At 37.7% G+C, this 18,323-nt stretch overlaps 1 protein-coding gene across 10 annotated transcripts in view; it reads left to right on the top strand.

Annotated features, from left to right (window-relative positions):
* cadpsb (Ca2+-dependent activator protein for secretion b) overlaps positions 1–18,323 on the top strand; it is an 83,983-nt gene that overhangs the window by 17,509 nt on the left and 48,151 nt on the right. For all 10 annotated transcript variants that reach the window (XM_066663893.1, XM_066663892.1, XM_066663891.1 and 7 more), the window contains exons 2-3: positions 7,127–7,240; positions 9,923–10,255. In XM_066663893.1, coding sequence (XP_066519990.1) covers positions 7,127–7,240; positions 9,923–10,255 — 447 coding nt within the window. The remainder of the gene's footprint in view (positions 1–7,126; positions 7,241–9,922; positions 10,256–18,323) is intronic.

Here is an 18,323-nt window from a genome sequence, read left to right as displayed (position 1 = left end):
TCAGTTAAGAGCTCTGGCTCGGACCTGCGGCTGGCCCCTCTCTGTAATATTTGGCTGAAGTCAGTTGGCTCAGTTACTAAAGTCAGGGATAGTCCTAGAGTAACAGTTCTCTTCCTTACAGAGTTGGTCCTGCTGAGTAGAAATAAAAAAAAAAATTGCTGATTGATTCACCGTTATTTCTTAAGTATTGTTGAACTAAGGAAAAACCTATACACCTATTCTTAAAAACAAACAAACAAACAAGAAAAACACAAAAATGTTTGCCAGGACTCAGCATTTCCTATTGCCTTGTGCTCATGATCATGTAATTTCATTAATTTCCATATGTACATAAATATACATTGTTAATTATGGAATTTAAATACACATTACACAAACTCAGATTTTGTCAGAATTCGCCTGTAACCATTGACCATATGGCATTAGCTAAGTACACTTCTACAGCTCTGAGGCTTTCTTTGTTGCCTGCAGTCATGGTTAGTTTACTAGCATATGACTTTATGGTCTGTGGCTGTGCTGACAATAAAAACAAATTGGATAATGATAATGACTATGAAAAAAACTAAAATGGATGTTGAAGGTTGATTGGAAGAGAGAACTTGTGTGGCCAGTTTATAATGTTGAGAAGGATGGGATGTTCTGTTGAGCGTGCCATCAATTTCCATGACAGGTGCATACTACAATCTCATTCTTTACCAAGAGGAAGTCAATATTCAGAAAAACAGCTGCAGAGTTCAACACGAGTGCCGTGCTGTGATTTTCAGTGATCTGAAAAAAACAAAAACAAGTAAGGCTGATTAATCCAAGCCTTGTTAAGATGGATGTGGGTCAACTGAATCAAATGGTAAAGGTTGCACTGTTAAAAAGAAAAACATAACTGTATTTACTACTTAAGCATTTTGGTTAATTTAAAATAAAGCATATTTACATGATAAATATATTTTGAACTTTAGTTATATTTGTGTACCCATGCTGGATGAACAGTTTCCTGCTGGTCATTGGAAGAGCTCTTTTGTTTGTAATCAAACCCTGAATGAAAGAGGTGTAGCACGTCTGTACTCGGAGTGTAAATACAAAAGCAGGATTTTATCTGGAAACAAAATGAACCAGAAAATCTGTTTTGTCTTTTTCTCTGCATGAAAGTGTTCAGAGGTTGTCTGGTTCTGGAGTCTTGTGTTTGATTAAATAATGGTGCGTCATGCACATGCAGTCACTCCTCCAGTCGTACTTTGGCTGCCTGCTTCTAAATTTGGCATGCACCTCCATTTTCCTTCACCCATTCAGTTACATAATATCTAGGGAAATGTTCTCTTTCTTCCTTTGTCTCTTCTTCTCTCTGCAGTTGATGAGCCAGTGCGGAAGGTTCAGGCCCATCCAAAACAAATGCAGTTTCAGGCCACTTTAATTGATTTAGCTAAAAGTGGATTTGAATGCACTACACCAATCACAAGGGCAATTTGATATGCATCTACTATACATTTTTTTTTTATCTGTGTTGTGACATTTAAAGTCTCTCGTTCATATTTTCCTCCTTCTACCCCTTTTCTTTCTTGCGTTCTCTCTCTCTCATACATCATTTTCTGGCCCTTAGCGAAAGCTGCTGCACTCATGCAATTATCATAATTACTAACGACTCTGCAGTGTGCTTCTGCTGAGTATGCGCACACAGTTACTCACAGACACACACAAACATGCTGTTCTGTGGCTTTACTGTGTACACAGAGGACTTTCTCCCAATTCATTTAAGGAAAAATAAACGAATGTTTTTTCATTCACAATGAATGCAGATTATTTCATAAATAATAAATAAGACATATCCTGTTGAAATTAAAATGTCAAAATCCTAACCTCAGAGGGGGAACGATATTTAAACATTCCAGTGCATGAAAGCAGACAACCCTTTTGTGTGCTTAGCTTGATGAAGCTTTCTACACTTGCAGAGACATGAAAGAAAATGAATAAATAGTAGTGTGCATATGGAAACAGACCTTAGGTTACAACAAAAGTCTGCTGCCACTGAATGTTGGATCAAAACGGAATTTCCCACTTGGCTAAAGGACACACTTGATATTCAGGTCTTTAGCAACAATTTATGATGGAAAGTCACACTTTCCTTGTGTACTTCTCACTAGCAGAAGCGGCCCATCTGTGCAAGTCAGCATGTACGCGTACTGTATGTTCTCTGCCCTTGCACTGACATATAGAGGGTGATGTATGTGTTTGTCCTCTCTAGTCTGCTGTTCTGAACCTGGCTGCCAGAAATCCTGATAAGCAGGTTTTGGGGGAGAAAAAAGGATTGATAGTGCTCTGTGTGGGTTAAATGTAGGTGGAGATGCAATAAAATTGCTGAAGAACATTGGCTCCTTCTCCAGTCTGTGAGCAGGATGAGCAATGCAAGCCCTCAGCAGTGAGCAAGCGAATGGCCAGAGCAATATTAACTGACCAAGGCTCAAGTGCTTTTAATGTAATTAAGAAAGGAAGCTAGCTGACCTATGCTAGTCTTCTGACTCATCACTCTTTGGCACTTTGGCTCCCTTACTTCCACACAGATGCAGATAAAGAATTTATACCAAAATGGTTAGGCCACCTTCAAACAAGAAAGCAAAATAAATTGAATGAACATAATAAATATATTTGTTGCAGTTGTGACAAAACAAAGATTTTTCCAAAACTGAAAGGAAAATCGGAGGAATTTGAATGAAAGTTTAAAGAATGTTAGTGAATTTGTAGCATTTTTATTGGCCCATTTAACATGACATTTTTACTGCGTTGTAAGATGCATCAGGTAGTTTCAGATTCTGAGGTAAAAAAAAATCTGATTCTTCTTCAATGTAAGCAAAGTAGTTGGAATGCTATAGGCAATATATATATATATATATATGACCATTAAAAAAGAAACATCTTTTGTTAAAATGGTATTGCTTACCAATAAAATCCAATCCAAAGAAAAAAAAAACTTAGTTGAGGTCAAAATGCCCACATAAATCTCTCGTTATGTGAAAACTTTATAAAAGGTTCTTCTCACACTTCTAGTGCCACAAGTGGTTCTTCTATGACAACGCCTGTAGTATTTACTCAGTTCCAGAAGGGCACAGTGGAAGAGTAGAGTGTACTCTTAAAAAAGGTATGAACCAGTATGGTTCTTAGTTGGGAATCCGGTTCTAACAAAAACCTTTTATTTGCAAATAGATTATGTAGGCAGCTGTGGTCTAATGGTTAGGGGACCGGGCTTGGTACCGGCAGGAACATCCACGACTGAAATACCCTTTAGCAAGGCACTGAACCCACAACTCTGAGTGTGTGTTCACAGCCTCTAGTGCAATAGTGTGTAAGTATAGTATGTATGTTTGTGTGTGTTTGTTCACTACCACAGATGAGTTAAATGCGGAAGATACATTTCGTTGTTTGTTATACAATGACAAACAATTGCACATTATTGCATTAATTATTATCAATTGAAAGATTCTTTAGGCAACCAAAGGTGGCATCACTCTACATTTTGGGAATGTACAAAAATACATGAAATTAAAAATCCTTATTTCTTAAACTGGAAGTACATTAGATGCGAACACATTTCAGTTTATATTAAAATACCCCACTCCAAAATTCCCTAACCAAACCTCAACAATGCCACCCTCCTTCACATCCCACCTTTTTTATTTCTGAAGATTGAGATTTACTGAGACATACCTCTCAGGTGTTCATAGCTCAGTGCTGACGAACCATCTATTTCTCTCACCAAAATCTCTCAGAGTAAAAACGTGAAATATTGATTGTGTTTTGCTTTTTCTCATTTTCAATACAGACTGGAAAAATTCTGTGTGCACCCATGTGTGTGTCCATTTGTGTGTGAGGGAGAGCAAGGACAGTAGCATAGAGATGAACACACAGATGGTGCTGTAATGCCTCACAGGCACACTCTACATGGTACTTTTCCACCTTCCTCCCACACCAGAATCTCACACACATGCAAACACACATACGCACACACACATACACACACAAACACACACACACTCTTTTTCACTCCCTCACAGATATCACACACAACCCAGAATTTTTTATCACACTGTACAACAGTGGGCCACAATTGATTAAGCACCGAGGGCATTCGGGCACTACGTTTGATGAATGTTTTTATTTCCTTATTTTCAAGAACATGATTTAATTACTTTACTCATATATTTTAGATATGTCATGCATCACATCACACCAAACTAAGAGGGTAAAGGCCAATAGCAACATTCTGGCCCTGGATCTAAACCATGCTTTTTAAAATGCCTTTTTGTCAGAATGCATGTCAGTTTAGAAGAGACTTTTTGAGAAAATGGCAGATGGGGTTGCACTGAGTTGCAAATGAGGTGGGAAGGACTTTCCAGTTTATGACATGTATTTTATCACATTTTAATGTCATACTTACATTCAGGTGGATATTAAACAGTAGGCTGAGATTATAGACAGCAATATGCTTACTGTTTTGTTAATAGTCTTACCATATTATATATTACATACTATAAAAACTGTTTGGAAGATGGCGTTTGGAATAATGACAACTTAAAGTCAATACAATAGTTTGAAAAACAATTCCTGGGCTGATGCATAACATTATGGATAACCGCCTCAGTTGCCTTATGTTCTTTATTATACAGGGTCACCCAAATGTTCCATGAAACTTAATAGCTATTAATAGTTCCTGCCATTTTTAAACTGTACATTACCCACAAGGCTAAATGAAGGATGTATATTTTGAACCTACATGTAAGACTGCCTCCCCATTACTGAAACATCAGGGATGATTTGTGTGATGGAAAGATGGCAGTCCAGCAATAGTAGGCTTGCTGGTCTTGTTTTATCACACTTTCCTATGGGGTCAAAACCTTCAGGGTACTAAAGCATGGACCTGACATATCAAACTATAGATATATGTGTAAGTAATTAGAAAATATATGAACCCAATGAGATTATCTGGATATCTGCGTTAACTTCGGCGACAATTTGATTCAGTAATCAGCCAGTTATGTAAATAAATGAAAATACACTAAGAAATCCTGGGTTTGTAAGAATGGGGATTAAACATGGGATTAAACATGGGAACATGTACTAGTCATGTGAATATGAAAGGGACATTGATATTACAATGTCACGGTAGGACACGTGTTGTGGGTGAAATTGATAGATCAATTGCAGTAGACCACAGTAATACTATTATTAAAATATGCTTAGCAGCCACAGAGCCTGGCATCGGTTCTGGTGTACTGTAATGCAGGATAAATGCCCTGGATCTTATAAAGTACACTGCACCACTGCTTGCAGTTAAACACAAAAAAAACAAAACCTGAATAACTTTAAATTTATGACAATGGCATTTAAGCTTTTAAGAAATGAACATTTCTAGATTTGTATCAAAAAGTACTGATTTAAAAAATTGCAAGGAAAACAAAACACCATAATATAACTATAACTCAGCAATGCCGTTAATAAAGCTTTTATTCCACTAAACACATTAACTATTTTATTCCATTTAGTTAGTGTGCTATTTTAGTGAGTTTCCATTCATTAAATTGTTCAGTTTTGAATGTTCATTTGCATAAATCATCTTTCTTACAGCTATGTAAAAATGACATGAAGCATGAGAAACTGAAGTTTTTTGTAGTATTAATATATTTCCTTCCAGGGTGTTCTGCACATGTGAATTAAAACCACAAAACAGAACACACTGTTCGGGTTTGGTTTTATTTAATCAAGCAGTTTACAAGGACATCTTGTTCAGTAACAGCTCTGTTCCATGTCGACAGTTAGGTGTACTTTCCTTCTAAACATTTTCACCCGTAGTCAGTAAAAACAGCTGGTAATATGTCTGACTGATATACTCTGTTGTAACTGTGAGTAACAGTTGAGTAACAGTTGCAGAGCTCATAGGACGCTTTTGAGTCTGACACAGTTCTTCAGTTCTAATGATGCTGAGGTATGGAATATAGGATATATATTTGTGTACTGCCTATAATATACTGTGTACAGTTTCTGTAGTCCAACTTCAGTAGTCACACTGTGTACATTCAGCATAACCAGATTTGTATTGCTGTATACATTTAGAGAGAGAGAGAGAGAGAGAGAGAGAGAGAGAGAGAGAGAGAGGAAGCTGTTGCTTTGCTTATTGCTGCTGATATGTGTGTAGGAGGAAAATGCTGGTTGGCTGCTTGTCGTCCCTGTCTCCTTTTCAGCTTCTTTTTCATTATGTGCCTGCCTTGTATGCTACTGATAATCGACAAGGGTGATGCATTTACATCTTCAGCCCAGTCCTGAAGGACTTCATAGTGTACATGGTTTAGCTCATTTCCAAGACCATACACACCTGAGCCTGGTAAACAACTGCTGTGGAACTGTGATTAGTTTGTTTAGCTGTGTTTGGAGCCGGGAAAGAAATTTGCCAACCGACTCCAGGCCCGTGAGCTGACAAACTCTGACATTTGTTTTTAAATATCCCATACAGAAGGACACTAGAAAGGGTGCCAATGTTTAGTGAGGTAGAAAGAGATAGGGTGCTCATTGGATGAGATTTTGTTCAAGGAGCCAGATTGTTTTTGTCATTCTGTGAAAGAAAACAACCAAAAGGAAGAAATGTAAGGAAGAGATGAGGGAGAGTGTTTCAAAGAAGAGAAATGTGATTTGCATGGGTTGGTTTCACAAGGAAAAAAAAATGTGGAGGATGAACTGCTGGGGAAAAAAGGTGCACTGATTAAGAGCAGCTGAACTGAGGAACATATCCTGATTTATTGCTCTTTTTTCCTCTCATAGCCCATGGGTATTCTATAAGCCTTAAAATCATTAGTATTGGAGCCATATGGGACTACTCAGATTTTAAACTTTTATAACGGATCAATAAAGCATAATCTACAGTCCAGGGGGCAGTATAAAAGGAAACCTAAAATAGCATGCCGCACAAATCAATGCACACGAAATGAATGAGAAGTATTTATGGGTTTTGTCGTTTTGTCTACCAGAATGTATAGCCTACTTCCAGTCAGGGCTCTTTCTTTTTGTTCATTTCCTCTCCCTTTGTCTTTATGTGCACTTGTGTTATCATTGATTAGCTACTGAAGTGGCTTTGTTTTCTTTCCCTCTCCAGATCACCAAGCAGCAGCTTCAGACCACTAAGGATCGCTTCGAATCTTTCCTCAAAGGTGACACACAGATTGTGGCGGATGAGGCCTTCATCAATGCAGTTCAGAGCTACTATGAGGTATGGTAGCAACCACAAACATTCAGTGTCTGAGAAAAACAAATCAGTTTGAAAGAAAGTATATATATAGTTTTTTTCACTAGAGCACTGGGTGGACGTACTCTATGTTGAAGGAGAATATTCCTATATTCTGTAAACACAACTTCTTGGTATAGTGACTTTGAAGGCAACACTGAAGGACAATCAAAAATATATACAACATTAAAATCTCTTGAGCATTTGATAACATGTTAGAAATGCGTTTAAATTTGTTATCTCATTGCAGATGTCACATTATAGAAAACATTTTGTTGATGACATGTCTTTGTCATTAGCACTGAGATGCGTGCACTAAATAGCCCTCAAGGGACAAATAAAAGGCTCTTCTTTGCTCAGAGCAAAGTCATGCATAAACACACATTCACTTGTGTGTTTGCACACACACACACACACACACACACACATATAGAGTGGGGAAATTTCTTTGTTACTGGCCTTACTGATAAAGTATTGTTGTGGTAAGGTCACTATGTCATTCTCTTCTGTTGCTATGGTTTGGGCCTCAGTGGATGCTAATTAGCCTGTGCCACTAAATACAAGGCACAGTCACAGATGAAAGCTCTGAGAGAGTGTTCCAACCTTTGGTTAAAAATGAGGATGCAGTCTAACCTTTTCAAAAACAAATTGCAGCAATATCTAGTGTTAGCATCATCACTGGACAAAACTAACAATAATAATAACAACGTATAAATATAATCATAAAGAAAAAGGCATAAAATTAACATAATATTATTAACTATTATGTCGTCTGAGGACCTGTACAATATTTTTATGTATAGAGAAAAGTCCATTATGGCTTTCATCTTTTATTAGGTAATTTATCTGTTAGCATGCAGCGGTAGTGAAATTGCAATTTACAATTTTTGCGCATCTTCTAATTATATATAGTCACAGGTCCATATGTGTACAAAGAAAAATTACATATTATACTTTTATACCTTGCATTTCAGTCATTGTTTCACTTTATATATTGATAAACACAAATGTAACAACAAAACTAAACATGGAGACTCTCAGCACACTGTGGTATTAGCAGTTATGCTCTTTCATTACATCATCACTCACTTCAGAATTAACAGTTTTTACACACAATTCAATTGGTCTTTGACTACCTGGCGTCATTTATTATTTCTGCCTCTTTATCCATGTTAATGATTTTTTGCATGCACTGAAAAAAATGTGAATGTACAGAGCCATGGATGATTGATTCTGACGTGCTTTCAGCTCATGCTAATGGACAAATTCCATAAACAACCCACTGTCCCCGTGATCAAATGTCTAAAACTAATTGGAAGGTCATGTTTGTCCAGAAACTCCGGCCTCATTGACCAACAGTTCATTTTCAAAGTGGTTTGTCACTGTATGTGCAGGTAGAGAGAGGCTCATGGGAAATCGACGTCTGGATTGGAACCAGACAGCAATTTAGAGCCCCATCCGTCTTCCTGAACAGAGCAGTGGAGAGGGGCTTTTAAAAGCAAGGAAAAGCAGTTGCCAAACAGCTAGACCAGACCTTCCAAATGTAGAGAAAAACTAAATAAATCACATTTTATTCACAACCTCCATAAAACTCAATTTGAAACATAGGAGCTTTGTAGGGTGATGGGGAAAGGGATGGAGTCTGGATCTTAGTCAGACTCTTTACACCATGCTCAACATGTACCACAGCAGGACCAGAGAAGAAATCACACTTTTTTTAGCCTGATTTCAGTAGGGAAGAATGCTCTGAATAATTCAGAGAGAGAGAGAGAGAAGGGAGGTAGAGATTTTTTGTGGCCTTATGAATGCAATGTTTCTGCCCGCACTGGCCCCATCATTTCAAAGCTGTGAAATTTTAAAGTTTCCATTTCTTCCTGTGGCTGTAATGACCTTGCTATATTATTCCAGTATATCACGATAGATGGAGGTGTATCCATCATATCGTAGAATATTAAAGCATAGCACTGAGACATAATTTCCCCAGGCTGACTGGAATTGGTTTCATTTTTGATTGAAATCATTATGGATATTGACTCAGGTTTACTTTTGAGAGGGGAGGCACAACTGAAAACTAAGTAGAAAGGTCCTCAGGTAGAAAAATCTTTACTAAAAGAACAGAAATACTTCTATGAGGTTAGTGTTTTTTTTTCCCAAGGATATTTTTTATCCAATTTCTAACATGTATTATGTAATGTGACAGGCTCTTTAAATATTCATGCATTTCATCATGCAAGGTGACTTCACCTCATATAAAAGGAGTTCATGATGAAAACCAGAGGTCGATGATATGTGGCACTATGACTGTTAATGCCTGTTTTTTATCTTTTTTACATGCTAGTAGAGTACTAGGAGATTACTTCATGGTTTAAATGGCTGAAGTTATTATTTTTAATGATTGGTATGTTCATGTCAAATCCATAAACAAAACCTTTGGAGGAATTACATGTTAATTGTAATGTTCAAATATGCTAACTGTGTTCCAAGTTATAATTTACAATGCTGAAATGGCCCTCATGATGGTAGTTAATCTATTCTGATTTTACCATGCTACTCATAAAAGCAATAAGATCAAACCATGCCAGTTTAAGTTTAAGAGCTACCTCAACTTGTAAATTAGAGCAAATATCATGCAGATTACTGACCACTGTTTGGAACTGTGATCATCAGGTTTTTCTGAAGAGTGATCGTGTGGCCAAGATGGTCCAGACTGGAGGTTTCTCGGCTGTGGACTGCCGTGAAGTGTTCAAGCGCCACATTGAGAAGCGTGTTCGTAGCCTTCCAGAGATTGACGGCTTAAGCAAGGAGACTGTGCTGAGCTCCTGGATGGCCAAGTTTGACACAATCTACCGTGGAGATGAGGACCCACGCAAGGCACAGCAGCGCATGACAGCTAGCGCTGCTTCTGAGCTCATCCTCAGCAAAGACCAGCTCTATGAGATGTTCCAACAGATCCTAGGCATCAAAAAATTTGAGCACCAGCTTCTGTACCAAGCCTGCCAGGTAAGAGGGAGAAACACACCACAGGGGCAGGAGAATTACTGGTTACCAAAAAGAGAGCCATTTAAGATCTATTGTAAATAGGGATGCACAGGTATTTTTGGCCAATAGGAAAACCGATAATTAGCACCTTGGAGTAGCCGATACTGATACCTGTGTTTATATAAGAAGGGCTCCTGCACTGTGGTGATTGAGAGTTCTTTCTGTTGTTTAATCTGCTCTTTGTGTGTGTGTGTGTGTGTGTGTGTGTGTGTGTGTGTGTCTGTGTCTGTGTTTACACCGCTATATGTGTGTGCATGTACCTAGCATCGCTGATACTTTAAATTAGATTTCACCACGAAATTTAATCACAGAAACTGTGAAAACCACCCTCATGGCAGACATTAGTTGTGTATTTACAGGTGTCAGTGCATATCCACAAGCACATAAACGGTGCCAATTTATCGGTTGTAATATCAGCTAAAATTCCAATATCGGACTGATAACAATCACTAACAAAAACACATATATAAACAAATCCACAAATAATATTTTGGCTGTCGATATACATTGTGCATCACTACTTTTAAATGCAAGCACCTCATGAATCTTCCATATATCTGTAATGTACTCATGTTTAGTAGGCTCAACAAGGTTTAGTTAGGTACTACAAATCTAGTAGTATTTCACAGATGTTTTTCGCTAATATCCTATTAGTGCAGCCAACTGATATTTAACAGTGCTTTTATATAAGATAATGAGATGGCCACAGTCAAAAATAAACAATGTTCCCTTGGTGCTTCATATGAAGGACACTGTGTGCCCTTCTGTATTTCCTTGATGAATGTCAGCCTGTTCTTTACATAATTGTGCGTGTTATACAGCGCTTTAAATATGCCGTTATATATTGTAGCTGTCTAATAAAAAACATTTATCTCCAGAATAGCTTATATAAATTTACAGGAGAAGGAAAAAGCTTTGTTTTATTATTATTATTTAAAATAATTTATCTTCTCAAGCGTGGTTCTTGTATAAAAATATATTATATATTTAATAAAGTAAATGAATTGTTTACTAAGAAATAATAAATGTGTTTACATATTATTTGCAAATATTCCCTTTCCCTGAATGGATTTTTTTAATAAATAGCACACTGGATTTAATATTTTTTTCCCCTAATATTAGAGAAATTATATTATAGGTTTATATTATAGTTTTATCCGCTCAGATAAACAGTTTTTAGTTTTATAAAATGTCTGCACAGTACTGTATTTCCAAATTAAACTATCTGGTTATTCTTAGGATGGGGACGCTTCATGAGGTAAAATTTCATAAGTCATTATTTCTGCTCAAAGCAAGTTGTAAAGCATTTGACGAGAGTTTTGTGAATAATAAGCACACTGGTGCTAATGTATTCTTCCAAAGCCATGATTAGAAGCCTTGTCACGAGGCGATTAAACAAGAAGCAGAAAGAAATTTACATCTCCTCATCAGTTTAATGCATTTGAGAGCCGTGCATGCTCTCATAATACACGTGCCCTTGGACATCATTGAACTACAGTAATCTGAAGATCACAGTGTGTATGTGATATGTCTTGTCTACAGTTACAGGAATATGTTCATAAACATACTGAAGATGCCTTTTCCATTTTATTTTAAATTTACTGTTAATTTATAGTTAGAATCCAACTCACTTTTTCTGTCTCTTTCTCTCTCTCCCACTCTCTCCCAATAATGAGCACTTTCTTTGACGATGTCTAACTCACTTTTTCCTTCCTGCTGGTTCAGGCTTCAGGGTCAAGAATTATCATATAGTCTCCTCATAAAAAGTCTCCTAGAAATCCAAACAGAATCATAGAACCAAAGTTACAGAGCATCATGTTTTGTCTGCCTAGCACTTCAGAGGTTAGTCACTTCTCTGTCACAATGCTACACAGTTCAAAGAACATTTAAAGCCTAATTGTATTGTGCTTATAGCAGGCAACTGTCTTCCATTTACCACAGATGGTCAAACAGAGGTTCAGAAGGCTTAAAAGAGCTACAAAGTGTTTCAGGGAAACAAGCTGGTAGACGAACACTAATTGCACTGCACTGACTGGCAATCATATCTGAATGCCGGACAAAGAGAAAACGAGAGAAGTAATGGAGGAGAAAGAATGTTATAAAAACAGTCTCCAGCTCTAAATCTCCCCTTTACTGGCAATGGCATTGTTGTCAAAACATCACAGCATTGTCAAGGAACAACCTGCACATTTGCTGTCAAATAATTCAAATAAGATTTGAAGATTGTGATTTTTCCAATGACATGCCCTCCCTAAAGCTGTAACTGTTCATTTGACACACCAACAAGGTCCTACATATAAGATAAGATGCAGGTTTCATGGAACCTGAATGTGTTTCTATCATAAAATACAGAGAGTAAGGAAAGGCTCTACAAAATATCAGTCCTGCTCCATCAAGTGCAACATTCTGTAGAATTACTCCTTGAAATGGTCTGACTTGTAGGAATTATGACTGGAATGTCAAACAGACTGGAATGTGTTGTGACAGACTAAGGTTATCCCGGGAGACATTTTTGTAAGGGTCAGTGTGACATATAAAAAATGGACACAGTTGCATCATTGTGACGCCAACAAAGACCTTCTTAAATGAGAGATAACAAAGCGAGTGTGGGACAGCATAGACCCTAAAGACAGGTCGTTCAAAGAGATCAGGTGGAGTTTGTTTCAGTTGCCGTAGGGTGCTGCTCACATTGTGGATATATTCATCCTTAGATCCGGGAAGTGTGAAACAATCCAGAGACCTATTTTTGTCTCCTATCAAGCGAAGCAGGCAGACATCAGTAGTGAGTCAGAGGCTTAGCTGTCACCATCATTCTGTGGACTATAGCATCAAAAAAAAAAAAAAAAAATCTGATCATAAAGCTGGAGCAGTCTGGCTGTTTGGGCAATTAGTAGCCTTGTTGTGAAAAGCCTACCCTAATATGTTCTCTTTGCTATGCCCTTTGCAATGTTTTGTTTTGTAAGAGTTGGCAGGAACACCAACCAGGTCTGGATTTACAAACAAGTCCGTCATTAGTAAAAGAGTCTCTCACATACTAGATTCTTGTTGCATTGGAAATGCTAGGTCAAGTCCCTGAGAGTCTTTATATTCAATATTTTACTCACAGTCTATTTCTATTTCATCTTGCACAGCAAATAATGAGGGGGATTGCATATATAAAAGATGTAAGAGAAAGTCTGCTGTGGATCTTCAAGTCATATTTCCACCATCTCTCTCATCACAGCTACAGGCTATTATCAGTCTGTGTCCTGCACCCTACTTTAAGGCTCAACATCTTTTTGTTTAGGCTGAGCACCTTTGTAAAATCAGTAATCGGCCTCTGTCCTACATACATTTTGTTCACATCACAAATAGTCCTCTCCTCATCAAACACAGCTTGTTTAGCTTTGGTAAACGAGTGGAAAACAGTTTGTTTGCTTCTGTTCTAGGTCCATGGGGGCAAACGCTACAGTATGGATCTCAAGGCCATGCATAGAAGGCTTTTTTTTTTCTTTCCCTGCCAATAGATGCCTCATACACCACCTGGAGTGTATTTAATGAAAGCACAATCACATGTAATTGGCAGAAATTGTCTAGTGCTACACACAAACAGTCGGAACAAACGTGCTGTTGCCACACACACACACACACACACTCCATCACAACTAAAACAAAATCCCAACATTTTACATTAGCAGTTCCTCTTCTGGCTGGAATTTCTGTATTTCTGTTTGAGGAGAGAGAGCTACTAGAGCCAAGTTCAACAAACACTGTCTCGCTGTTGACTCTGCATATTTCAGTATCGGATATTCCAAAATGCACACTTGCTGAAGCACTGAAACTAAAAGACAGTATAATTATCACCCACCTGCGCAGTTAATGAGGCAGCCCAAACCTTTGTCTGGAAATTGGCCGATTGAGCATTCACATCGACAAACAACTCTTATAGTCTCTTGCAAAGCCAAAGCTCTTGTGTGGAAATTCATAATGAGCCATAACACCCATCTACTGCCTGATGTTTGTTAACAAACTACTGTTCGTGGATACCATGGCAACTGTGAGCACAGTCAATAGTCACCATTTCCTTTTGCAGATTTTATAGAGAATCATTCTGTATAATCATATCTACTTAACACTAAATGTATACGTTTGCAGTGTATAGTTAGATACTGAAACTTTCCTGTTCTTTTTTTCCTGTTGTAAACTGGTTTAGCCCTCAACTAGCCCTTCATCAATTATACACTTCCAAATATCATTTTATATAAGGACAATGTTTATTGAGAAAATAATAAAAAAATAATAATGATAATAATAATAATCTTAAGTGCCTAAGAATTTTGCACAGTACTGAAAATTAATATATAGATGTCGGGTGAAGAATCAAAACAGAAAAAGTGTAAAATACATATATTTTACATATATATACATCAGAAATTCTTTTGAACATGCAAGACCTGATAGACAACTTAACTGTCAACAGATAACCAGGATTATTAGCTTTCATCTATTACAGATGGTAGAATAGCAGGCTCCACTTTTTATTTAGATTTGGAGGAGATAGTATTTCTCCTGTTTCTATATTGAGATACTTATTTCTGAAATTTAAAACTAAGGAATGTAAACATCATTAATCTTAATAGATATTCTGTTAGTTTAATGCTGGTAAAAACACAGCCATATGAACTGATATGTACTCTTTCTATTCAAAGAAAAAGGGGAAAAAACCAAAGAGGACCAGAAAGTTGTTACGTAATATGCGATTATACACATGAGTACATGCACAGTATGTACGTGATTGAGTATTGCTGAAACAATATCATTTGTGTGCTGCCGTCATGAATATTTCTCCTCACGGATTCACTTCGTAACAATCCCTCTCTCTCTCTCTCTCTCTCTCTCTCTCTCTCTCTCTCTCTCTCTCTCTCTCTCTCTCGTGCTGATTGAATTAGTTAACAACCAGGAACGGTGCTGGAGAGCAGTGCGAACGTCAATCTTTACTGTATGTGGAGCGGTACTACAGTTTGTGTGTGTGTTTGTGTATACACACAGCATCTAGGTTCTATCGTGACAGCTCTGCAGATCTTGCAGGTTGCTGGGTCACCAGCCGTGTTATTAAAAACACGCTCAACCCCTTCAGGAGTATTTGGACTGTTGAGGTGTACCAGCCTAATTAGAAATGAGCATACACATTATTAATACTGAGTATTAATAACTGGGGTAACTAGGTCAGAACTTGACATCTGAGCCTGCGAGCGAAGCTTTGGTGGGAGATGTGCCAGTGCCTCAGTGTTGGGGTCGATGTAACAGACAGCAGAATTGACGTTTATGCATGTTTGCGTGAAGGAGAACGATGGTGGCGAGCTGCAGCAGAATGAATACACTGCAGACTCTCTGCAAGAGAGAAAGAAAGAGGGTGGTTTTGTGCAGCTGGTGGCTAGAGCTGATTATGTGCTCCACTAACCAGCAGCTCAGGGAGAACCAGCAGGGTTACAGCATACACACACACACACACACACACACACACACACACAAAAACTCTCTCACATGCACAGCGAAACACTCACACACATATATTATACTTAGTTACAAGCACAACCTGATGGTGGCTGCTTTATTTTGCCAGGCTCTGTTCTATATAGTGGAGCTGGCCAGGGACTCGGTCACTGATTTACTATAGGTGGAAGGAGAGAGTGGGTACTAAATAATTAAAATGGATACCATCACTGACATAAAGGCTCTGCATTCTCTCTCTCTCTCTCTCTCTCTCTCTCTCTCTCTCTCGCTCGCTCGCTCGCTCGCTCTCTCTCTCTCTTTCAACGACAAGGGTGTAGGTGTAATATAAAGTCAAGGTTTCTCCTAAATCTGAGCCCTGAACCTGAATAATAAACACTTCAAACTGAAATTCCACAACAGCCTTCACTACAATAGGAGAATGTGTATAAAATAACAAAAACTGGAATTTTATATTTCTCTCCTGTGTTCCAACTTCACCATTTGAAATAGAGTAAGTACCAGAAAAGGTTCAGTCTTGGAATTAATATCTCAGTGGTTTAGGTCTTGGAGTAAAGAGGACAGGGAATATTTTTTTAAACCATTCACAAGGATTTTTTTTATTTGTTAGAGCATAGCTATGATATGTGAAGGTTATTTCATTTATATATACTTTTTGTTTTTTAATAGCATTTTTGTCTTTTGATCTTGGTCTTCGTTCAGTTTGACATTCTCAAACTCTCCCTACATATAAAAGACCAAAGTGAAATAAAAGAGCACAATGAATAAACAGAACTAGGCTCTGACCTCCTACATATGGTATAATTGAACTATATGTATTACAAAAGGCTACAACCAGAAACAACTGGTCTATTTGAACACAGACCTTGCATAGAATGGATAGTGGTCGGCCAGGCAAATATGAAACAGCATAAACTGTATTCCCCCCTGCTGCAATCAGTCAAAAAATATTAGGATGTTGCTCTGCTAAAGAGAAAGGTCAAGTAAATATGGAAAATGGAAAAACACCAGCCAACATGCACCACTTTATACTGACCACACCAGCATGAAATTCTCTCTCTCTCTGTCTTACCCACCCGTCCCTGTTCAGAAGTATGTCACAGAGAATTACAGTTATGAAACAGACATCCAGAAGAATTTTAACCTTGTCACCAGAGCACAGTTGCTCTGCTTCCTTCTTATACACTCAGACAGTTCAGAGACATAAGGAGAAAGACAAGTGGGTGGAAAAGAAACTTTCATCTCTCCTGGTGTGAGAGAGAGTGAGAGGGTTTGGTTCCATTGTCTCTATCCTGCTGTCAGCAAATCTAAATGTGTAGATTCATTATTAATGCACCGAATCCTCAACGCCCTCCATCAGCCTGTGGATGAAACTCGGCTAACAGCTTGCAGGAGCTCCCTCTGCTGAGAGAGTCACACGGCTGTACTCGGTAGGGAACAAAAAGGGCACTACAGTGACGTCCCCAAACCAGCTGTAGGTGTTTCATATATCCACCACTATATTAGAAACACTTACTTTTATATCTATTTACCTTTATATCAGCTGTATGAACTGTCATGCTTTTAACATGTTTGTTTGCCCGCCGGCGTCTATCCCATTATTCACTGGACAGTTTCTAATGACGTGATTATTGTTGACCACATTGTTTTGCATGGGTGGATAACAGCTACTGTATGGCTAACAAAATTTGTAATACAGATTGTAAAAATGGGTGGTATCATGATGAATATTACCACTGCCAATATACATCTGTATGGTTGTAAGAGTGTTAAAATAACATTTAAAGAAAATTAGGATAATCAGATTATTGTCTATTTTATATCTAGTACTTATAGCACTTTTAAAATAAGTGAATCCATATAAAATCAAATGAAACCAGCATTTTATTCTGTATATATTTAAATGTAATTTTGAAATACATGTCCATTATTAGAAGGCCTTTGCCTGCTCACAACTTTAATTGCAGAATACTACACAAAGCTATATATGTCTTTTTGTTACTGGGAATTTAAAAAGATCAACCTTTCAACAAAATATAAAGAGTTAATCTATCGATTTTACCTTTGTTTTGCATGAATTATCCCAGTCAGGCTTCCATGCTGCAAGACGTTAGCTTTATCACATGATAGGAAGTACATGTAAAGAAAAATACTAGTGTGTCTACAGAATCCATTCATGAGTGTGAATTCATTTTCAGGTCTCTGCAAATCTTTATAATCTTCATTATATTTTTATAAAAGAGACAAAAAGAGGTAGTTTAGTGACAAGTTAATTTGCTTTAAAAACACTAAGTTAAAAACTAAACTAGACTTTTAAGGAATGTTGCTTGAGTAAGTTGTGAAGTATGTGCTTCAACATATCCAGGGCTTATAGTTCATAGATTTTTTTACATAAAAAAGTCACTGTGTCTGTAAAACGAACAAGGCCAGTGAAAGCCCCTTCAGGTGCACTACAGGCAGAGAGGAGCTGAGCTGCAAAACCACTGCAGTCAAAGCCAACAGCTAGAGTGAAAACATGGCATTCATGCTGCAATGAAAA

This window comes from Hoplias malabaricus, chromosome 3, assembly GCF_029633855.1.
Source record: "Hoplias malabaricus isolate fHopMal1 chromosome 3, fHopMal1.hap1, whole genome shotgun sequence".
In the NCBI taxonomy this organism is placed as follows: domain Eukaryota; kingdom Metazoa; phylum Chordata; class Actinopteri; order Characiformes; family Erythrinidae; genus Hoplias; species Hoplias malabaricus.
The sequence above is the reverse complement of the archived record's forward strand: the minus strand, read 5'-3'. Positions and strand labels throughout refer to the sequence as shown.